At 43.9% G+C, this 24,450-nt stretch overlaps 1 protein-coding gene across 1 annotated transcript; it reads right to left on the reverse strand.

Annotated features, from left to right (window-relative positions):
- Window positions 1–32: 32 nt before the first annotated feature.
- On the reverse strand, window positions 33–23,654 carry LOC136783117 (homeobox protein orthopedia-like). The gene is made up of 7 exons (XM_066742978.1): window positions 23,387–23,654; window positions 19,440–19,580; window positions 18,535–18,716; window positions 6,468–6,648; window positions 6,155–6,322; window positions 3,503–3,548; window positions 33–3,415 (listed from the first exon to the last, which is right to left on the reverse strand). The coding sequence occupies exons 1-7, from the start codon at window positions 23,430–23,432 to the stop codon at window positions 3,100–3,102; spliced, it is 1,080 nt and encodes a 359-aa protein (XP_066599075.1). The 5' UTR covers window positions 23,433–23,654; the 3' UTR covers window positions 33–3,099.
- Window positions 23,655–24,450: the final 796 nt, after the last annotated feature.

The raw sequence follows: 24,450 nt of genomic DNA on the forward strand, positions 1-24,450 counted from the left end.
AAGGATATACACATTTTCAATGTTAAAAATCTAAGTGCTAATGCATAGATCAGGTATAAAGGATCGATGACGCAAAGAATACTTAATATTCTGATAATGATTTATTTTACACACTTACTTGACCTCTATACACAACTATACAACGATGAAAATTAAAATTTGTCTATTTATCACGAAATCCATTGTTGATAATGATTTTTTCCAGTGGAGCGGAAATACAACGTCAGTCGTTTCTCCGCTCCCGTTAAGTTCATTATAGCCATTAACTTGAATTTCAAAAAAAAGTTGAAAAATGACGCGAGACCCGTTCGAAATGTAAACAAATCCAGGAAAAATATATATATATATGTACAACACATTTCTGCCAATCGTATAACATAGGAATTTTGAGAGATAAAAATAAGAAATAAAAAAGTGTTTTTATAAACTGCGGACGAGAGGCCGAAATCACGCAATACGTCGCTGTCGTCGCTCCTTGGACGCACCGTGCGCGTGATGCCGGTCTCGATGCTCTCGTTCGCGCTATAGTGGCTGAATCAATTCGATCGAACGGGTATTGCAAATATTCCCTTCAGCGTAGGTATTCTCAGCTTCGTGATAGCTTCCACAGTTTGAATTTGACGCTGCTCCAATCGTTCATCTTTTATTCTACTAACTTGACGCCACTTCAGTGAGACGAGAAAATATGGCGAAAGGATAAATTCGTATCTATGTTTTTTTGTACATTAAAAATCGTATACGTTCGTAATAATACACTGACGACTGCCTATCGTTAAATTTTTACGCTACCATTAAATTTACCTAATATACTACCGTAAATTCGTAACTAGAATAATCGACGACCTTGGTTGCCATTCGCGATTTTCTTGTGATATATCGTATTAGGGGTGTTGTTGCTGCCGAGAAAGAAAAACCACACACACACACACACACACACACACACTCACACATGCACACACCCACGCACACATACACCTACGTAATATCACAATGTCCAAGTGCGCGCGTGCTCTCTCCGGGTTTCTCTCACGTACTTTTATAATGCAATGACGTATATGTATCGTTAGTAGAGACGTGTTACTTTATTTACAAAACTTACGACTCGATGACAACAACGGAACTATAGGAATTATAGCTTTCTAGAAGATTAGCTTAGGAATATAACGCGAGAGAAAAGGGCTGTGCTCCGCTATCTTTTATTTACGTACCACACGAGTTCTCTCTCCCCCTGTCCAATATTCTTCCTCGTAAACAAATTATTGCCATAAAGCGAATATCATTGTATAAGATCAAAACAAAATATATGCATTCTTCCTGGATACAGACTCGCTCGTCTGCCACGCGGCGGAGAGTCGACTCTGTCGCATTTCCAAGAAGTCGTCGAAAACACACTTGAAAATTCTGCGCTCGTCTCGTATAGGCACGTTATAAATAATTCGAATAAATTAATCCGGTATATTTTCTCTATCGTAAATAAAAGGACTTTTCGATTTTCTATCGCTGCATGGTTAAAGCGGCACGAACAATTTTTCCAAATAAAATTCTTCTTATTCTCTATATAGCTTGCTTATCACACCAGTGTAACAGTGCAGAAATAGAAAAGAATGAACCTCTTATCACGCGTACCAACACCCTTGCACTCCTCTCACTCCAAGAACCAATGTGCGTGCAATAACTCATTCGCTTTGATAAAAAAGTTTTTAAGGCAGTCGGTAAAGAAGACGTGTCACATATACGAATTAAGATCTCTAATTTCTTATAAATCGTGCGATAATAATAATAATACTCGATGGTAATGATCAGCGACGACGACGACGACGATGACGATGATGATATTTAAGAATATAATTAGAGTAATAACTGCCATGCCTATATAAAGAATTTTTCATTGCCTCTATTTACAATGCCCCCGTATAGCACTAGGATAACTTGTCGTATACTTTTTTCTCGTTTACATATTATTATCGCGCGCGCGCGACTCTCAATCTCGTATCTCGTTTTATCCCTAAACTTGTCTCTCCAAACAATGGACTCTCTTTATCTCATAAATATTTATAATATATATATATATTTTTATATATACTATCTATTTATATTTATTTATTTACTCATTTATTTATGAAAGTAATTCATTCAAACGCTACGGCGTAATTGTTAAAACGAAGCTAAATACTCATTAACTAGCAGCCGAATGCTATAATTGTTCTAAGACTTTAGTTAAATAATGCTTAATTAACATCGTATCTATTATTGCGATAAGTGTGATTATAACTGCATCGCTGACTAAACGTATAAACGGAAGTCCATTATTTCTCGACCAAAGTTTTCATGTCTCTTCTATCTCTCTCTCTCTCTCTCTCTCTCTCTCTCTCTCCCTCATACACACATATACGTACATTTACTCTCGCTCCCTCTCGTGTTCTCTCCTGAGAATATGCCACCTTTTCTAAAGCAGGACTATCCCAAGTATTGTCATCGCAACGAGCCATCGAGATTCGCAGATTATCAAAAAAAATCCACTTCTCAGGTTACATTCGAGATAAAGGAAATAACCAGAGACTCCCGTGTCTCCCTCTGGCGTCTCAGCACACTCTCGGCGGAAAACTCGAAGCCTGCCATGAAAATGGAGCATATAAATAATGACGAGCGCAAACGTAAACACGACAACAGGAGAATCGCAAGAGATCGTGCCGAGAAACACAGAAGAATGTGGTGTTTCGTGGTACACGGTGTTATCTTGCGGGGAAAAGGATAATACGAAGGAGGAAATTGCGATTGGACAGTTTTCCTCGTTATCCAACGGTGGAAATCGTACAAGGATGGATCGTCTTTGGATCTGGTCTATATGAGGTCAGCAGACTGAGTCTATATAGGTCGAAAGAGTCGATAGTCATTGGAAGCATAAGAAAGCAGAGGCTGTGATCGTCCTCCGGCTCCTCGCGATCCTCAGCCTCTCTCGCTTCTCGACGGGTCGACACCGCGAGAAACAGCGAAATGCTTAGAGCTAGACGGTGTTGTTGTCTAAGCAGAGTCTACGATAAAGGTAGAGTTGCGAATCGGCAGAGCATAAGTCGGGTGCTGAGCGATGGTCGATGTCGATCAGTAAACTGAGCTGTACTCCATATCGTGAGCGTATTGGGGTGGTCCGGGAGGTGGTGGAGGTTGCGGGCTGTACTGTTGGGAGGCGTCGGATGCCCGGCGTCTGAGAGCAGCGATGCTATGGGCGCCTCTCCAGTCCGATGCCTCCGCTGCGTTAACGTCGCCGCCGACGCAGGAGACGCTGCCACCTCCACCACCGCTCCCTCCTCCCGGTGCCCCAGCGCCGCTTCCGCTACCGGAAGTCGCACCGGGTGAGCCCTGCCCACCGCAGTTCAGTCCTGAGCCCAATCCTCCCCCACCGCCCCCGCTGCCGCTGCTGCCGCTACCACCGCCGCCGCCCCCACCACCCCCACCCCCACCGCCACCGCCACCACCAGCACCTCCTCCTTGAACTCCCAGGGACGAACCGACCGGTGGCGAGCCTCGGGACGCCGACACGTGCACTCCACCTGAAATTATAGGTATACCTCGCGTTATTATCAAGGAAACGTGCGCAACTCGGGAGAGGAAAGCTTCTTTATTTTCTTCTTTTTTTCTCACTCCTCCAAAAGGGACAGGGAGAAGGTGTCGAAAGGACGAGGCAGGTAGGAGCCGTTCGGTGGGATGCGTATTCGCGGCTCTACGTGGAAATGCATGATGAATCTCGTCGGTAGCCTCGCGCCTGAGGCTAGCTCAGGCCACATCGTAAAGTCTTTTTTTCTTCTTCTTTTTCCTCTTTTCTCTCTTCCCCGACAAGATAGCCACGTTGGTGGGCTTTCGGGCCGTCGTCGCTTCTCTTCTTATGAAACACGGAGAAACAATCCTTTTGCGAGATGCCGGCGAGTAAAACGCCTGGTAGCTAAAGTCTCGCGTCGTACCACACACACACACCTGTCGGCGGATCTCTCTCAAAAGCTTTTACAACGAAATAGATAATCTCAGGCCGAGAGGAGAAGAGATACACGCTGTTTTCTATATTGTATATATATATACCGAACGTTAAACCAACCTCGAGAGCTTCCCAAAAAGCACTTAACGAAATAGTATAGGAAAGGGAGAGCAATACATACTCGAGTTTTTTTCTCACGAATGCGTCGGTTAAGACTCGCTTCGAGCCAGTATAAAAATGAACAAAGAGAAAAAGAGCGTAGAGCAAATTTGTCGAAGAAATATCTCACCCGCAATTAACATATCGAAGATTTCTTTTTAACCCTCCTCCTCCTCCTCCTCCTCCTTCTTTATCGTCTTTTTTTCTTCTTTCCTCGTGTTTGTCCGAGTTGCTAGTCGATACTTGGGGCATTTTAAGGAGTGTTAATTCACACCTTATAGAGACTGCTTTGCGATAGTTTACACGAGACTATATATATAGGGGACGGAAGAGATACGTGGAGGGGGGGGGGGGAGGAGAGTAGAGTTAAAAATCGCTCTTACCAGTAGCGTAACAAGAGACGAAGCAGCAAAATTGCCTTATAAAACTTGATAATTCTCCCACGATCCGTCGCGATTACCTTAAAAAACGATGTTAATCGTCATCGAGCAACGCCGGATGAGTTTATAACGAGATTCCGTTCTACGGTCATTTGGAAATATTTTTACATCCGCAGTCATATATATATATATATATATATACACGAGTTTATATAATTACAGGGATGAGAGATTGCATAATGAGAGAAAAAAAAAAAGAGCGAGGCAGCGAATATTTAGAACGAGATGGCTGGAAGCGGTAAGAGGGTGGGGGGGGGGGGGGGCCGTGGCAGTTGAAAGTTGGTTTTGTTCTCGTCGGCGCTGACTGCGTGGCTCGGCACGGTGGCTAGCCTGGCGCACAGGATTGAGTTGAGAAACGCGTCGGTAGCTCTACTGTTCGTAGTAAGCCGATTTTTCAAGCTACGCAGCCCCGGCGATAATGCACGCTAATTAACAGGCTGTAGACGCGTTACGTGCCGTGCTGCGCCCCCCCCCCCCCCCGTCGCTGTGTGCAGGTATATACGAGCGCGCGAGCAGAGTCGCTCAACACACACGAAAACGAGAATAGGTGTTGCGCCGTTGGTCTTTATCCGTACGCGGCTGCTGCTGCTCGCTTATGAGCAGGCGCGATACGTCGCCTGGTCGACAATACTAACCTAACCCGAAACTGTGCTACGTTCAGCTACACTGGAGAGGAGCTTTCGCACAGTATGGATCGATTAACGACTGCAAACTCGAAGGGCACCCTCTAGCCCCGGTCTGCAACTCTCTACACAGTGTATATATACATATACATATATATATACATACACTCCTATTAATAAAAGCTCATCATACATGTAACACAACATATTCTCAAAGCAATCCCGTCCCAATCTGATCGCAATACTGCAAAATTAGACTGATTTTTTCTATTATGCACTCGAACACGCTGCAACGGTTCTTTCGGGGAGCGAGCAATCGACGGGAGAGTTCAATGGAAATGGTTAATTATATTGAAGTCGATGCAGGACTTTCCATCGAATGGAAAGGGCGCGGCGATTAGAGGAACGAAAGAGACTGTTAAGCGGATCTTTTTGGACGGGGTAAAAGAAGGCGTGTCCACGAGCAGAAGGCAAAGCATAATACAGGTTGCTTGCATCGAGATGCTATGGTAAATACACAGCGAAAGATCTCGCACCTAGGTGCGAGTCCTGCTTCGAAGTTTGTCCGCGTAAACAAGCAAGAGGTTGGGTTCTATGTTTCTGTCTCAAATTCCTTACGTGCAGCGGTACATAACCACTTGGACGATAATGCACCGTAACGTTTAACGACTGCGGGGCCGAAAGGCCCATATTTGCCGATCGTTTTCGACACAAACTTTTGTATATAACGATCATCAAGGAGAGCCTCGCGCTCTTCAAGTTCGCTGAAAAATTCAGCGCCTTCTTCACGGATTTTTAACCGGCCGCGAGACAAATGCGCTCTCCTTTTCTCTCTTTCGACGATTCTCCGGCCTGTTCCAAACGTGCGATATGGAGAAAAGTAAATCAAACGAGTCACGAAGGTTTACTGTCTTGGAGGGGGAGAGAGGGAGGGAGAGGAGGATTTACGGTGCGGTTCGACTTACCGAGGGAATTCAGTCCGTAACTGGCTTGATAAACGGTTTGAGAGGGACTGCTGATAGGCAGGCCCGCGTTGCTCAATGCCAGACTAGAGCCGAGGCTTCCCGTGGGTTGCTGGCCGAGTTGTCCAAAACCACCCATGCCCATTCCTCCCTGCGTCAACTGTCCGAGACCTGAAAATTTGCCAAATCAACTATAACACAAGGATCTTTGAAAAATCAACGAGTTCCAGAGGAGAGAAAGAGCGGGACAGATTCATCCGAAATTCCTTACACGTAGCGTCGCGTTCGGAAACGAAAGGTGATATCGATATCCGACCTGTACCCATGCTCCATCTCTCGGCGGGGGTATGAAACATTCCAGCAGCGCCGCAAAGATCGGGGCTCATCGGTCCAAAGTGTGGCAGACTGTGCGAAGGTAGCAAAGATCCTGGCGATCGGAAAACGTTGGTCGTTTTCTTGCGCTTCTTCCACTTGGCTCGTCTATTTTGGAACCACACCTGCGAACGAGAGAAGAGAGCGCCTCTCATCAGTTCCTCCGGTTAAACGGGGGGGGGGGGGCTCCGATGGGAGGTTGGGTTATAGATTAATATACAGGCTGCGCGGCGCGAGTAGCATTGATCGTTGCGATATGGACTTTTGACTTTGCACCGCACCCTTTGTGTATAGCAGTGGTGTGATTTAGCCTCCGTGTGGTGGTGGTGGGAGTAATTTTTTCTCCCTCCCCCCTTAGCAAGGAACGGTAAGATGTCCCTGGGCGTTAGGACAATATCTTCGACCCTACCGCGCGGGTAGCTATTAGCCGGCGTTATGAGCTGTTGATTCTGGCCACGTAGTTGCCCCCTAAGCTGCCAGAGGTCTCGGGGACTTGATTTATTGATATCGCATGCAAAGCCCATCTCTGTGTTCTCCGATATATATCCACAAGCCCAAACCCCCCGTCTCCCTCTCTCTCTCTCTCTCTCTCCACACTGCCTGTGTTTGCCCTATTTGCTCCGTGTGTGCCTCGTACACAGCACCATCTCATATGCGACCATAAATTAGTACTCCAGCATTACAGCGTTATTACGGCTAGCCAACGATTACTCGCTTTACCCTGCAGAGTTTCTACGACTCCACCTTCGTATATAAATAACCTACACGTTCGATTATTAAATTATGTGTCTCGCGAGCAGAGGACTTTCACTGAAAAACTAAATCGGTGAGGTTTACGAACGCGAGCGAGAATGTGGGAAAGATAGGAACGATTAATGCGAAGAGCTGGATGGTGCGCACGGTACTGTTTGCTAGAGCGCAGGGATTATACGAATCTAATTGGATATATGGGATTTACATGCTCCAGTGTACTCCTTCCTCTCCAAAGGTATATACGGTGTATCCTCGTAAAATATCGCACGTACGCGTTCACCTTGCCCATTTCTGGAGGTTATGCTATACGTTAAAATATAACCAAAAATCCAACATTGCGCTATTCGCGAGCGTCTGGACGCAACTGCAATGAGAAAGGAATACGGTACGCCAACGGAATTCGAACCTAGCGATTTCGCCAGACTTCTCACTGCTCAAAATTACTCCTTTTTTCACATGTAATATTTTACTATTTCCAATTGCGTCCGGAAGCTTTATAAATCTCTCGTTTATCTATCTCTATTAACGCGTATAAACACGAAAGTTTTTCTAGAAGCCAGGTGAGTGAAAACGTTATTTACAGTTTATGTGCTTACAGGAGTTTATCTACGTTGCATTAGGAGCTTAAAACGTGCCACCGCCTAGCAAGATCGTATCAAAAGGAGTTGCCTTGTATTTCCATTAACAGCTTTTAGCGAAAACATCCAGTTCCCCTAAAAAGCCTGAGGTTCGCTGCGGTATATAATTACATATATATATATATATATATAATACTAATTATCGATCCTAAACCCATTGGTTTGTTCAAAGAAAAGTGGGAAAGGAGGAAATTTAATAGCAATAAGAGAATAGAGACTATTCGCAGTGACGCTTGGACGTGTCTTGGCATTGGATCGGGATAGCGTCGGGGACGTTCGGTACGGTGGGTGTGGTTCAACCGATTTCACGCTACAACTGGAACTAAAAGCCCATGGATAATTCGTGACGCGGAGCGCAAACACGATACAGAAGCTTTTTCAGAAGCTCCAAACGTGCAACTTCCGCTGATTATCGCCACCGGACTCTAATTACTTCTGGTACGAGATAGCAGAGCCACCTGGATGGCATTCCAGCATCATCGGGAGCCTGCGGAATCTTCCAATCGCTACACGTATACCAAAAGCTTCTTAAAAAAATCCGAAGAAATCCCTCGTCCCAAACTCTAGAATCGAACTGCTTCGCACAATCCATCCACTAATAAATCTCATTCCATCCGATAAGCTACCCAACCTGCACACATCATTGTCAAAATAATCCACTTAGTTTGCAAAATACGTTTACATATTAATTCTCTCTCTTTCTTTTTTTTTATTTTTTTTTGCAGCCACGTATGGAATCTAGGACCTCTAAGAGACCCGAGCATCGAATATTAAACTACACAGTCGTAAATGGATCGATAAAGGATAAATTTTGGAATAATAGATACCGATGGCAAGTGACAGCTGGTGAAAATGGATTTCAGGAATGCTGAATATTCAAGAGATTTCCATATATTGTTCTTTATTAGGCTGCGGATTCTTGCGGTTGTTGACACGGAGTGGTGTCTTCTCGCTTTAATGACGATATTGTACCGTGTATGAAGGGATGCAGCGGTCTTCGGTAAAAGGGATACCATGAATGAGGGGAAGGGGGGGGGGGAAGATTCAGAATTATTGACAAGCCATTAGAAGGGTATAAAGGTGGAAAAAAATAAGCATCGCAGTGGGTCGATCGTTCGTACAAAGATATACGTACTCTGCAAACGTGTATGTATATATGTATATGTATATTGGAAGCGAACACACCTTTCGTGACTAAGGCTTCTATCGTTGGAATAACGACGACCCTCCTCGGCCAGCGTAGGTTCGGTTCAATTAGGAACATTGCTTTTTAAAAATTGATCAATCACTGCTAGCCTCTGGCTGGCGCGTGCGTGCCGGCTGTTTCCTTTCGAAACACCTGGAACTTTTTAACTTCCTTTCTTTCGTCATCATCATCGTCATTGTTATATAACCACTGTCTATATATATATATATATATATATATATATATATATCGTTACAGCTGGAAACAATAGATATAAATGGATAGAGATTTTTATTTTGAAAATGAGTAACGTGCAACGTTTCTTAAATTTTCTTGCAGGATCATTGGATTGGAGTGGTTGGAGCTAGGCGAAACGAGGTTATGCGATGGTGGCGACGAAGATGGTGGTGGAGGAGGCTGAAGGGCTCGAGGGGATGCGAGGGGGCTGCGAGAGCTCGTAAAGGGGGTTTCAGCAGGCGCTGATATAAATTGAGCTCGCCATCAAGGCAAGCGGCGGGATCTGCCCAAGACCCCAAGATATATAGAAGTAGCTTTCAGCACGCTATTGAAGAATAGTTCAAACACTACGCTCGCCGAGAAACGCCTCGAATCGTCAGAAAACCGGATAACCTTTCTCTCCACCAGAGGAGATCGCACGGAAGCACTATTCTTTATCGTTATCCGGCAAAATCTTGTCGTTCCTCCAAATCTGCGCGATCAAAATTCAAAAGGGACTGATTCTCTGATAAATCGGAGAATCCTATATTCACCGAACAATCGTCCGATTGAATTTTAAGGAACGTTACGCTACACGGATGTATCGCGATCAACCATGTCGCGATACGTGCAGCAATGTCGGTCAAACGAGAATTTCTAACTCTCTATATATAAATATAGGGGAAAATTTGGTCGAAAATGATAAAACGTACACATGGACAACGCTGAAGGTGTGTATACATACATATATACGTACACTGCTATAATGTTGCTCTGTCGGTTTGAGCACAGTCCCATGCATAATATGAGTGCGAGGCTAGGGATATTTTTGGATAACGAGGATAGTGGAATTTTTGTTTCTGGTAAATTATTGGTTCATCAGTACGAAGGGTGCCAGGGTATTGGTGAGTTTAATGAAAATAAATACTAGATAAGTTTTGCGGGACGCGAATCGAAGCCTGATTGATGACGGTGGTGGGGCCTCCGCACTGTCCGAGGGTGAAAAGACGCATTAGCCAGGCACCACCACGTCTAACACACTGTTATACCCGTTGCACATTCTACCCGGCCAACAGATTACGTCCCGTCCCCTAAATTAAACCACGCTAAAGATCACCTTCTTCTCTCATTTGCTCTCGCGCGCGCTCTTTCTCCCTCTCTCCCTCCCTCCCCCCCCCCCCCGCCCTCTATCTCTTCAATATTAACCATACCATATACCGCGATTCTTACGGTGGTTCATATCCCTCGACCATCCGATGCACAGTGGCTCGCGAAATTTCGCGCAAAGTCCACCACGCGAATCGATTTTTCATCCATATCATAATTTTGCTGGGTGAAAATTCGATTTGAAATTTAATGCATCGGAGAATATGGAAAATAGCCCGGGAAAGTCCTGTAATAAAAGTTTAATGAATCACTTATAATCCCGATGCATTAAAGGCTGCTTTATCATTCATCGTTTAACGGAAATGCAAGATTAATCCAAAATCGACAAAACGAACGTTGATATTTCACTTTAATTAAGCCGGTAATCAGTTTAACTTAAAATCTCGGTTGAAACACGAATGAAATAAGCCGATTATTATTGTTGGGTTTTTCGAGAGATTTGGGTTATTTTTTTTAAATTGAAGTTTGACTGAAAAGTGGGAAGAGAGGGAGAGAGGATAAAATCAGAAGTCTGATACACAAGATTGCTTTGCATGGGTAGAGTCTGAGGGAGGGGGGAGGGGGGAGGTTCTCAGGTGGAAAAATCTCGTAAAGAGGATAGTTGCGCGTGGAACTGCCGATAAAATGCATCTGGCACCGTTCTTACATACGTATACACGATGTGGCTGTAAACTTGATCCATTTATACTTTATTATTATTTCACAGGTGCAATATCGTCGGCTTAGGAGACCCGTCGTGAAATTAGCTCGAATTGCTGCTACAACTGGATTTACCTGTTGGTTCGCCTAAGCTGCAACATTCTTCCGTGGGCTGACTTATGCACGGCAGAAAAATTAGATTCGCCGGGGAAAAAGTGCGTTTAAATTGAAAAGAACCACGCAAGTGTCGACCTTAAACCATTTCTCGATTAATTCGAAAGCGAAGAGACTCCCTCGCATTGAGCACAAACTGCTCCACAAATAATATCTAGAGTCTGATGTACATTTGCATTATACAAGTTATAAAATAATACAAGATTATTGTCTGGTAAAAAAATTCCATCAGTGTGTGCGTGTGTGTAAAATTGTTAGTACAAATAGAATATTTTCACGCGGGAAACGATGGGATTTGACACGTCGGATTGGAAGATATACATTTATATAAATGCTTGACAAAAGGAGTCAGCGCGTGAGAGAGAAGGGGACAATTAAAATGAAAAATTAATAAAGCGAAGGGGGACGATTCGGCGTCGAATTCATCGTTAAAATTCTTCACTGTGAAATTATTCAAGGAGAGAAATATCATAACGAAATGGGCTTTAGATGACATTCCCTGGGGTCATCGCGGCGACACAGTTTATCCATCGAGAGCCCCAAATGCTACCGTTATACGTATATATACTCCTGCTGTCACGTCGCCCTTACACGAGGATGCTTTTCTCTTTCCCTCCACCCCCATACCCTTTCCCTTTTCAACCATAGCTCCATCCCACTCGCAACGCAAGAAATATGCATGAAGGGATACCGCTCTCTCGCGCAAATGTACTCTGGAAACTGTTTGCCCTGCACCTATACTCAACAATTATTTTTTGTTTTTCAGCTCAGAATCGACTCTGACTCAACGTTAAACAACTTTGGACCAGTCCACTGGAGAACCAGTAAACGTTGTACTCCTCTACAACAAGAATTTCAGATTCGTCATCTCCTATAACGACACAATCAAACAATGTGCATAAAGGATACTGCGTTTAACAGTACAGGTGTACAGTAGAACTTGTTTATCCAGCATATCTATTAGATAAATTTTCTTCGCTGCTTCTCTAACAATTTTCAATCGACGTTAATCGACTCTGGAAAATCTTGCTGGAGCGACGATAAAGCTTTTTCACCAGAGTGCAGGAGACGAAGGTGTGGAATCTATCGTCTGGTTTGGATTGCGAGGAAAAGTTTGTTGGGTCCAGGCGAAACTACGCGGACCCTATATATTATATTTTTTGCCCAGCGACACGTAAGAGCTAATATCGTGGTCTATGCATATTTATACGGCATTAAAAATCAGCCCTCCCTTAAAATGCATAGTCTGCTGCATAGCAGAGGCGCTGAATCTTCCCGCTTCGCTCTCGGCCTCCCTATTGTCCTTCAAAACGATAAAACTCTCCTTCCTGCCATTCGACTATTCCGCGATCCGACACATCCCCCACACAGCGCCTCTTTCTCAATCTTCCCCCAAGAAAAATCTAAACACCGGAAAGAAGGAAGAAAAAACACGATTTTATCGAATAAGAAAAAAATTGGAGAAGGAAAGAATTCAAAGTCTTCGAACGAGCAGCGTCCAGCTAAAATAATCGAGAATCTCTTTTTAATTGTAAATTTTACTATATGTGCAATAGCGTAAAAATTACTGCACAATTTTGCGTATCAATTTTATAGGACGCAAAGCTGGTGGTACGTGGTATATTTTGTAGCAACGCCTAAATAAAACTGCGTCCAAAAGGGAAATGACAATTTTTGTGTTGTCGCGTATATAGAAATGCTAAAATTGCTTGTAGCGGACGTTACACTCGATTGCATTTATGATGATTTAACGTTTGCATATATTTTTGCGATCGACTGAATCACATGCACCCACACTACTATTTCTCTCACGTTCACCGCTGTCAATTAAACGTTCGACGCTTCAAAATTTCCCCGTTCATGGTGACCCGGCCCCTACCAATGGCGTTCTTTTAATTTTCACGGAAAAATTACGATTACAAACTGTTCCGATCGATTTTTCTCTGCCCTTTATTTTTTCACCCTTTTTTTTTTATTTCAGCCAATACTTTGGCTCACACTCGCCATGCAGCAATGCTTTATTGGCTTACGGGAGTTAGGACCGACGATAACTCCATTATATACAAATATCGATTTGCGGCGTATAAATCTTGGCTTGCACAAAAATGGAGTATGCGTTATTGGTGCGATGGAAAAGAAACGAGGAGGACTTGGTACCAGTCGCAGGGTGCTTTTCCACTAATTCAATATATACCCAACGCACTGCATTCTGCCATTTAAAAAAGTTCCAAGGAATAGCAGGGATTTTCCCAAGAGCAGATTTCTATGGAAAAGAGTTTGGGGAATGATTGTAATATTCGAGATCAGAAATTTCATAGATAATTGAATGTGCGAGTATATAACAAGGTACAAAAACCGTATATATAAAACGAAAGAAAATACTCAATAACCAAAAACAAAAATTCTCAAACAAAAGAAAACGAAGAATAATTAAAATACAATTTTTTAGGAGCATGTGCCGAATGAGAAAATTGGTTTGATACTAAGAGAGAGAGAGAGAGAGGTGGAAATAAACAAAAAGAAAGGAAAAAAGGAGAAGAGAGGAAAAGAGCATTTCGGAGTTGGGTGCTCGCGGGCCAGGGCAATAACGAACTGTACATTTAGCCCCAGTGCAGTCACTTGTTTGTCCCAGAGGACAGTCGAATGGCATCGTCGTCGCTTCTGCTCCCAAGGGATACTTTGAAAGCAATACTTTGCCCACAAGCAGCGTACGGCTCGGTGGCAAGCCTCGCTATATCCTTGGCCATCCTTCTCCCCCGACATATGTGACTTTTAGCTTCTTTTATTCAAGCCACACGCACATGGAAGCATTACAGCCATGCATCACACTAGTCCATTAAATCCCGTTGCTTCCAGACAGTTTTCTCCTGATTCTCGCGTAATTCATCAAACATGAATTCCTATATATATAATGTAAAACTGTTGTAGCGCAGAATTTTGAAGGGCGAGAGAGCGAGAGAGAGAGAGAGAGAGAGAGAGAGAGAGAGAGAGAGAGAGAGAGAGAGAGGGTTTTGCGAAGCATAAAATTTGCGATAGTAGCAATCGAAAGGGCCCTTTCAGCCTAGGAACGAGCAGTTACCCGAAGCAGTTAAGTTAAATGGCCGTTAGCAGATGTTAACTGGCCCGCCACGCTGCTGCTCTATGCCCCCCTCTCTCTCTCTCTCTCTCTCTTCTATTTCGCGAACGATTGCAATTTTAATCGGCTCTTCATTACGCTTAAATTTGAATCGGCCGATGCGCTAGGTACGCTCTATAATAAAGCTTGCGTCGTTCGGTGCGAAACGCTCAGCCAACTCCGGCGCAAAATGTCTCCTGGGCGGATTAATATCGGCGTAATTAAAAGCGTGGAGCGCCAATGGCCACCAGCCTCCTGAAATAAACTGTCGGCTTTGTAATGAATGTCCGGCTGAAAAAAGCTTTCGCCTCGACGAGCTCTCGCGGATAACCGAGCGATCGAGCTTTATTTCAAGCATCGAGAGAGCGCGGAGAATTAATATATCCCAGAATTGATTGACGGTAAGAAATACTCGCTGTTCGTTCTAAAACGGTATCGAGCGCAGAAAAAAAGCCATTGACCCCCCAGGCTCTCTCTCTCTCTCTCACTCCCTCTCTCACTCTCGATATCTTGCACTTTATTTATCTATATATCTCGAACCATCGTCCATTTCCTGATCCTGCAAATGCCATGCAGCTTTTCCTCGATTTACAATTTTCCTCTCCCCCCCCCCCCCCTCCCTCTTCACTATATTACCCAAAATATCAACTATTCATTCTCGCATTTACCTCGGTCGCTTTCTTTGGACCGGCGCATTTTTTCTGGGGTAAAGAGTTCGCGATGGAAGCTTTTTTTTTCCCGACGATAAATAATAAAGGCCGACCCAACGTGGAATCCATTAAATCCATTAGCAATAATTAAATAAAGTGAACGGCCCCGGGCATTTTTCAGCTGAAAAGTCGACGGCTCTTCATTATTTCATCTCGTTCAATCGAGAGGAATTTCGTGCAAGCGGCTTAAAAAAACAATATCATTTGTTTATTCCACTGTCTAAAGTGTATCCTGCAAGTTTCATTGACATTATTTAATTTTTATAGGCACGACTTGCAAGGTATCCGAAGGATGTTGAGATTTCACCGTGGACCGTGGATTGTGGATGTTTTTTGATCGATTTATCGGATATGGTTCAGGAAGAAGGGTGTTTGTCGGTTTTGCAGAAATTATAAGAGAGGAAATAACGTTCGTGTGATTTTTTCAACAGACAACTCTCAATTGTACAATGGAGAAGAAAATTTAGAAATTTCTTGCAAATGGCTTAAAAGGCCAGTACAAGATTGATTTATTAAATTATGCAAAGTATAGCGCGATTTCTAAGATATCTGAAAAGATGGCAACAACTCGCTGTAAACCTTGTAGAGGACTACGGTATATGTTTTTGACGGATCGATCGAACGAGCGAGGAAGAACGGTGCACCGATCAGCTTAAGAGAATTAACATTATAAGGTTAAACTGATTTTTCCATCAGTGCGCGATCATTGCACGGGATACGAGGCGATTAAAAATTTCAAGCTGGCGGCCAGCGGCAAAAATAATGACCACTCTCGCAAACCACTTTAAAGCGTTGTCAGTGCGCAGACGCACTCGGTCTCGTAACGCCGGCTAATTGACAAACAATTATCGATGGAGCAGCAATTACATCTCTTTTCGGATGCTATTATTAATTATTACGAATCGGTGTACCGTTGTATTATTTGCCGAGCTAACATGGCACACGGTCCCCGCTTTTATTTCTTCGCAAATGACTCCGTTGGAAAATCCCATCTGGATTTATCGATATATTTCTAGAGAGAGATCCGGAGTAGCAATTAGGGAGTGTTGAAAAAACAGTGTATTGTAATATTGAAAGGTATTGACTAGCTTTGGAAATATTTCAAGAGGGGGGAGGGGAGTATAAGTTTGCGTTTAAATCCAGGTGAATAGATAGCCGTGGTGCGAGCGAGAGAGAGAGAGAGAGAGAGAGAGAGAGAGAGAGTTTTGTGGAGAAGGGGGGAGTAGCAGGAAAAGGACGACGGCAGCGTCGGCAGATCCGCCATGGCAAGTCAAGAAATCTTTGATATAGCGACGCTCGATAGCTACGCAGCGCTGAGCGCCGGCGCCTTTCTCTCGCAGCCCCATTGGTGGCCGTGGCTGAGGCCCTCTCCACGCGAGTGCACACCGCGCCGGGTTTCCTTGGAAACGCTTCGTTCGCTCTGATGTCTACCCTCCTGCCCACCTCGCGGAAAACCTCTTTCAATTAGCCACCCTGCTGCTCCACCCTCGCTTTATTCTCTCTTTCTTTGTTTACCCTTACGCGGCAGTACGGAGAGAGAGAGGGATATAGTCATATATATATATATATATAGCACGCACAGACACAAAGTCCCTCTCTCCATTTTCCCCTTGCCAAAAGCATAATCTTCGCCCTCACCCCACAACCCCTCCTCTATCTATCCTCTGCACAACCTGCACCAGCCAAATCTTTCCTGCCTACCTATATTTCCATCCTCTCTCAGAGCTACGACAGGGTGGATGTACCGAGTCAAGGTCCCCCGAAACTCTCTCTCTCTCTCTCTCTCTCCCTCTCATTCACTTGAGCCAAGAAATCGAGCGAGAAAACTCTCCCTTCTTTTTATCTTCAAACCAAATCCAACGCCTATGCTCAACGCACTCTTTTATATCTTTATCTCTTCTTAAACTTTTCTACTTCTCTTTTTCCGCCTTTTTACTTTGGTACTGAACAAATTTCAACGTGGATATAACGCGTGGAACGAGTGGATAATATCGTTGTTTTGTTTGTTTCGAATGAATAATACAGAATAGGACAATTGTTGATCGAGTGAAAATTTCTTAACCAACTCAACGCGAGCGATTCGAATCAATTTTATAACTTTGTCTCTTCTTAAACTCGTCTCTCTCTCTCTCTCTCTCTCTCTCTCTATCTTATTTCTATACCTGGAAGCTAATAAAAATCCAACGTGGATACAACGTATATGGAAGGGAATGGAGAATCGTTGGTTCGTCAAACTGAAAAATACAGAATGGGAAACTATTAATCGAGTGAAAATTTCTTAATGAATTTGTCGACTGGTGTTCGTGGTGCATGGGGGTTAAAATAATAACGTTTTATAAGGGATATTCCGCTTGAAATAAAAGTAGACTTATCCCGCTATATTAAAATAACGTTGCGAGTGGACTCCGGGCTGTCCGATTAGTTTCAGGTGGAAGCAAAAAATGCGGTTGAGATACGTCAGTCGAGCTACTCCGGCCAGCGTATTCAACAAGCTACGCTTTTTCCGCGAGCTGCCGAGGGTGAAGGGGAGGGAGGGAGAGATATGACTGCTTGATATGCAGCACGACGTCCCGCTTGACTGACGCTTCCAAGTTGCGAATAAAATTTTCATGAATTTCTATTAGCTCCGTTTTTCTCGACGTGCCCCGAAGACTTAAAAAAAGCTCTCTCAAACGGCTATCCAAGGCTAACACGGCACCGGTTACTTTCTCGTGGCTTATCACCAACAGCTTTCATCCTATATATATCAAACCACTGTCATTGGTCAACACACACACACACACACACATGATGTTTTCTTAATTTTTACACAATCTAATATGCGAGAAACCATTCTTACTCTACATCTTCAAGATCGCAATTATGATCCCAGTAGGAAAATGATCGTTTTAAAAAATTTTTCCAACACGAGTCAAAAAAGTTTTCTGGATATTTTAATCGATCAATCGGAGCTACCAATCCTATATACGTTTCGTAAAACAGAGTTAATCCTAACGAATTAAGCCACTGTCATCCACGTGTTCCTTCCCTCAAAAAAAAAAAGAAGCAAGATTAGTCTGAGTAAAACAATAATTTACCAAATTTTAGCAACACATTTAGAATGGAGAATTGCAAGGTTTGAAACTTTGTAGGTTGCTCGAAGCAGACAAACGTATCTACCAAAGGCATGTTACGCGAGACGGGAGGGCCCGGGGCTTAGCCGCATCTCCAAGTTTCACTTTAATCCCAAAAGCCACGATAGGCCGGTGCAATTGATTGCGGGACGGTTCTCTCCAGGCAGTCGGTGATTAACTCGCTCGATGACGCGCGAATTACACTATATATATACACGCCACTCGCGAAGGGAAAGTCGAAGAAAATTGATGAAAAAGTTAATAGAGTCCCATGCACACACACACACACATATATCATACCTGAACTCGACTCTCGGTCAGACCGATTCTAACGGCAATTTCCTCCCTCAGGAAGATGTCTGGATAATGAGTTTTACCAAAGCATCTTTCTAGCTCGGCTAATTGCGCCGGTGTGAAACGCGTCCTATGTCGCTTCTGCTTAGCTGGCTTGTCGTCGCCTTGGCCTATCGACGCCGCGCCTCCTGGAAATACGGGATGATCGTAACTTATGGTACCTGCAAACAGCTTTTATCAATACCCACCCCAGGCTCTGATGTTCAAACGAAACGTCTCTATATATATATATATATATATATATACATGTACGTTAAGTAATCACAGTATTACTGTAGAGTAGTATATATATATATATATATATATATATAGAAAGAAAGAAAGAAAGAAAAAAAAGCATGCCGAGTGATATCTACAAAAGCACAAATTCGCATGCACGTAAACTCATATTTTTCCTCTTAATCTTCCTACGTCCCTCTCTATAGATTTCCATGATTTTATTAAACTCCCCTACTCCCCCCTCCTCCTCCTTTCCACCAACGGTTCATCGCGCAAGGTTCACCCCCTTTTCTCCACGCCTTTTCGATAATCCATTATTCGTTAGCCCAGTTCTAATTTCGGCAACTCGATTATCTACTTGCATTAATTAGTTAACGGCCCTCCGCACACGATTTTAATCGTTTCAATTGTACACTCGGAGGATCATTTTGGTGTGTGCGATGTGTCCGAGTGAGGGGCAGGGGGGAGGGAGAGGGCCCTGTAATTAGTAGGAGGCGCACGAGTCGGAAAATTCGAGGAAAATTATAGAAAAAAACTTTAGAGGAAAGCTCCGAGTGAGTCTGACTTACGAAGGAAGTCGGAATCTCTGAGCTGGATCGATTGGAAATTTTTTGATGATCTGCTTGGCTCACCTGTTCCCGGCATGGTCATGATTAGCTCCTGATGCAACGAAAGACCACCACCGGCGGACAATCCACTGCCCAAATTCACACCGAGGACCCCGTCCAATTTTTCGTGTCGCTTCAGATCCTGCGCATGTAGATCCTTCGCACCTTTAAAATAGAAACATCTTTAGCTTTCGTGCAATCCTTCTCTTTCATAACAATAATGATAAACGATAAATAAAGAGAGAGAGAGAGAGAGAGAGCAATGTTTTATTTACATTAAGCAAAACTCGTCCCATCCTTCGATCCTTTCGGGAATCTTTAAGTTTGTGTTTCGCGCGTTCCTCGGTTTCGGCTTCGACTCGATGTAGTTTAAATTTGTATAGGAGCAGAAGCTGACGGACTGGTGGCGAGGGGCGTACGTATCAATTAGCAGCAAGGTGTGAGAATCGTCACCGGCCTCCGGCTTCTATCCGAGCAAACACATGTGTGCTTCGGGCACGAGAGAGAGAGAGAGAGAGAGAGAGAGAGACGAAACACGCCCGCGTGACCGCACCCACACACACACACACCCAAACCCAACACCAACATCCTAAATTTTTTTCCCTTTCTATGTCCATCTACATTTTCTCTCTCCCACACACACACACACACACACAGACACTCCAACGGTAACGATGACCTCATCCCAAAGATCGAGCGAGCAAGAGCCTCGCGCTTTTGGCCGACTCTTTGAAAAATTATATTTCTCCATTGGCGAAAAGATGGCAACAAAGTTTTTGCATCGCGAAGAAGAGCCACATGCCGCGCACGGCTTTGCGTTCACTTTACATTTATATTTCTCTATCGCACACTCCAGTGGCTATGACGTCATCCCAAAGCCTCAGCGCGAGCACGCAGATTGTAGCGCACGCTTTTCCCGCGGAAGAAATTGCAGGAGGAAAATTTGCAACAAAGTTTCTGCGCGACGTAGAAGAAGTCGGGTTTATCCGGCAGTGCAGCTGCACGCTCGACGATCGTCCCTGCGCGCGCGCGGCTCAATGAAGCAAACCGCCATGAATGAACTTTACGACCGGTCTTCATTCGGCTTTTATTTTTACGAGTCCTGATGACTTTATACCGATTTTATTAAACGTCCCGCTGAGCTCCGGGATCCCACACGATTTTCGGTGAATCCCTTTGATGTTCTCGACGAAAGCACAAAGTGGAAAAGTTTTCAGCCGGGAAAACGTCGTTTCGCGGTTTAATTAAACGCGTAGGGGCCCCGTGCGCGCGCTGGTCTTTTTGTTCACGCTGCAAATGATTGCTTGATCCTGCTTTAACCGACCGGATTATCGAGGCTCAAATGAAATTAGGGAGGTAACGGTGCTGTTGCCGTGGGTTCCGTGGATACAAAAGTTTACTTTCGAGAGGAATCTTCTCGAGTGTCTGTCATTATTTCCGCCGTGCAACGATCATTCGTTTAAGCACGTTAAGGGAGATGCAGCATCATTGACATCGCTGCATGGGTCGGGATAAAGGTGACACGAGAGTTAACTTGCGAGAGGAATTTTGAGTGTCCGTAATTATTTCCAGCAAGAATCGAGTAATTTTGCGAGTCTATTGGAATGTTGTGGAGAGGTTTCCAGAAATTTTCAAATATTTCAAACAAAGTCATCGGTAATAAGAATTAAGTTGTAAGAACGTGGTCTCTACAATTAATTTACAAACCTATCTTAACATTGCAAGACTTTCGCGAAACGTTGAAAAAATAATTAAAACATTGTTGGTCCAAATCCACGAATCTACCGAAAACCCGGTAATAACGCGTAAAGTTGTAAAATATTCTTAAAAGCGAATCGTAAAGTTATGTCAAGGTCTCGGAGCTTTCGCGAAATCTGGAAAATGCAATTAACGAGGGCGCGACCGATACGGGATATATTCCATCCGCGTTGCATCGATAACGCGTTAAAAGTTGTAAGAGGATCGCGTTGTGCGTCTATAATTATTTCGAGGCGAAGGATCGTTAATTGATTAGTCTGGCGGGGGACGTCAGTCGTGGGTTCTGAAAGGTTTGGCGCGCCAATCTCCGGGGAATAATAGAAAAAATGTTAAGCCGAGTGCATATGATCGACGTTCGCCAAGCGGAGAGATTGACAGACGGGCAAACGCGGCCGTTGGCTGCGACGGTAGCGACGCGACGCGACGCGACGCGACGGAGCGTCAAGAATCATATTCATAAATCAAATTGCCAGCCATGAATCTTTTGATGGACGTATCTGCGTGGGTGTCATTCTACGATACAAATACGCATTATCTCGGTGCATTAAAGCTTCATCAAAATGCAACACACTCGCGCGCGATCCAATGCAACGTAAAGATCGACTGCCTCGTGACGAGAGAGAGGGGGGAGAGGAGACGAACCATCCAATTCCAATCGGTATCCTTCATTATTATTCAACGTCTCTCTCTCTCTCTTTCTATATATATATCAATACGTTAAACATTTCAAGTCCAATCTCACCCAGCAATCACGACCAAAAACCTCGACTACTATATTTTATTCCTTAAGGAAATTATTGACTATTTCCATGCACTTTATATTTATTAATTTTGTAATTTTCAAACTTTCCTGTGTATACTCGAGTTAATTATTCTCGGTTATTAGTTTTTCTCAACTGGAAATAATGGGAGTGAAAATGGTTTGTTTATAATGGAAAATTCTTATATGGCATTAAAAGAGAATAACGATGAAAATTGTTTGCAGAATTATAATGAGAGAAACTAGTGGATCGAATGGTGCGTGGATGCATGTAAACGAATCCAAGTTGAAGATTGAGTAGGTTGGGATCGAGTGTGTTTGCCTGACGAGACTCGGAGCTTCGTATAGTCGCACGGTTGCATTCTAATTCGCTAAATCGTTCCTTAACTTCTCGCCTAATGTAATCAGTGTTGAGGTAATTAAGGTCATCAAACTCGAGAAGCGCTTTCCTTAGGAGTGTGAGAAAGGGAAGCGATGACGCGTGCAGCACGTGTTAACCTCTCCAATTTTCTACCATTTTCCCACAATTTTCTTCGATATAAATCCTGCAAAATCACACTTTTTCCAAAATAATCTTATTTCTCGTAATTTTCCAGCTGCACTTTTCTCCTTGCTCTATATACATATAGGTATATATACGTATACTCTCTGTGTGGTTCTCACGAAATACGATAAAGAGTTTGGGACAAAGATAAAATCGTCTGGATGATTCGAGATAGCGCGAGTTTAGAAATTTGGTCTCGCGGTAATAATTGGGCCGCACGATGTAATCTCGTCGATCTTTGCTTTTGCAACCGACGGATTTGATAAAATTATCTCGTATCGCCCATAAATTTCCTTGATCGTCGTAACGTTCATTCTTTCTCTCGAGTTTCGAACGTTCGTCCACTCGAGTGCGCGGTGTATATCTTCGATAAGAAACGGTTATACAGCGAAGCGTTCGATAAATTCTAAACAAAATATCAATGTTTTATCGTACCTCCGAAACTTTGCAATAAATCCCCTTAATTATCGTATATAATCGGCCGTGTAACACCTTTGCGAATTTCGACGTAGTTTCCGAAATGACAGAATATACTCTTTCACGCCCCTATATATATAAATATTCCTTGCAAGCTTACATCACCGAAGCTCGCTAATTAATAGCAGAACAGTCGACGAATGGCCTTGCAAGCTGATAAAACAAATGGCGAAGCATCTCGAGTACTCCACAACGTTCAACCGCGCTGCAGGAGTTACTCTTCGCCTTTTCTCTCTCTCTCTCTCTCTCTCTCTCTCTCCATATTACCATGAAAGAACGTTCTATACTCGAAGCAAAATTCAGTCACTCTGCAATTTCTATTCTCACGACTGGACCACAAGAATCTCAGAGAATCCAATTATATCACGGCGAATAATAATAAAAAAAATGTATAAAATAAAAAGAAGCAAGTTGAGATGGAAAGAAACTCACCAGTTAGACCGTGTACAGAAGCACCGGTGGAAATGTTGTTGAGCATGCCTCGTTCGGTGGAGGTGGTTCGTGTGTCTGCACAGAAGAAGGCAGAAAAATCCGCGTGTGTCGAAGGTGGCGGACGCAGTTCGGATTACGCGGCACGTATACTATACACAGTGCGCACTACTCTCACCCTCTTAACTTTGTGTCACGATACAGGGATCTTTGGTTCGTTGCGTGTATTCTTCTCTCGGCGTTTCGAGCGAGGTACGGCGGCGACGTACCGTGCCTGAGGAAGGCAAACAGCGGACTGCTCGGCTGCCATGTACATCCTCCCCACCCCGGGCCTCCTTCCATCGTCCTCCTCCCATCTTCTCCCTGGCGTTTCGACGCCCCCGCAACCGACCCCCCAACACAGCCCCCCCCTCGATTCTCCCGCACATTGTGGGCGTGATATTAAATCCACGCTCGCACTGTCCTTCTTTCCTTCTTTCTTTCTTTCTTTCCTCTTTCGCTCGTTTCCTTCCTTTCTCCAATAATATTATCGACGATGTACAGCTACCCTCTTTTATATTTTGCACTATTAAAAATATTTTAATCTAATTGATTTTTTTGTAGGAGAAATTTTTGTACCGATCTACGGTTTTTTCATATATATATATATATATATATATATATATGTTAATGTAGATTTTGCATGGGGAATGTATCGATGATGGTAAGTAGAAAAAGGTGAGTGGAGAGACGAAGCAGACACGAGGGAAAGGAAGCTGGTTCGTGGATGGAAGAGGGTTGTCCATATGGGTATGTTACTATACTACTACTGTTACGTACTACTACCACGCGTGTGTGGGTGTTTGCTGCGAAGAGTGGAGAGGAGAGACAGAGTTTCTCTTCTCCGTGTGTATAAATGTGTGTGTGTGCGTTTGCGGTAGGCGGTAACCATCGGGAAGCCGACCCTCCAATGAGAGAGTAGCCCGCCCTCTCCACGAGCCCCACTAGCTACTCTCTGTCCGAGATTTATTGAAATTTTATTTTTATGGCTGGTGAGCACGGACCGGTGAGCCGGATGGCGGGATCCT

This window comes from Prorops nasuta, unplaced genomic scaffold, assembly GCF_024137725.1.
Source record: "Prorops nasuta isolate Cenicafe-Biocafe unplaced genomic scaffold, Cenicafe_Pnas_1.2 PNAS00032, whole genome shotgun sequence".
In the NCBI taxonomy this organism is placed as follows: Eukaryota; Metazoa; Arthropoda; class Insecta; order Hymenoptera; family Bethylidae; genus Prorops; species Prorops nasuta.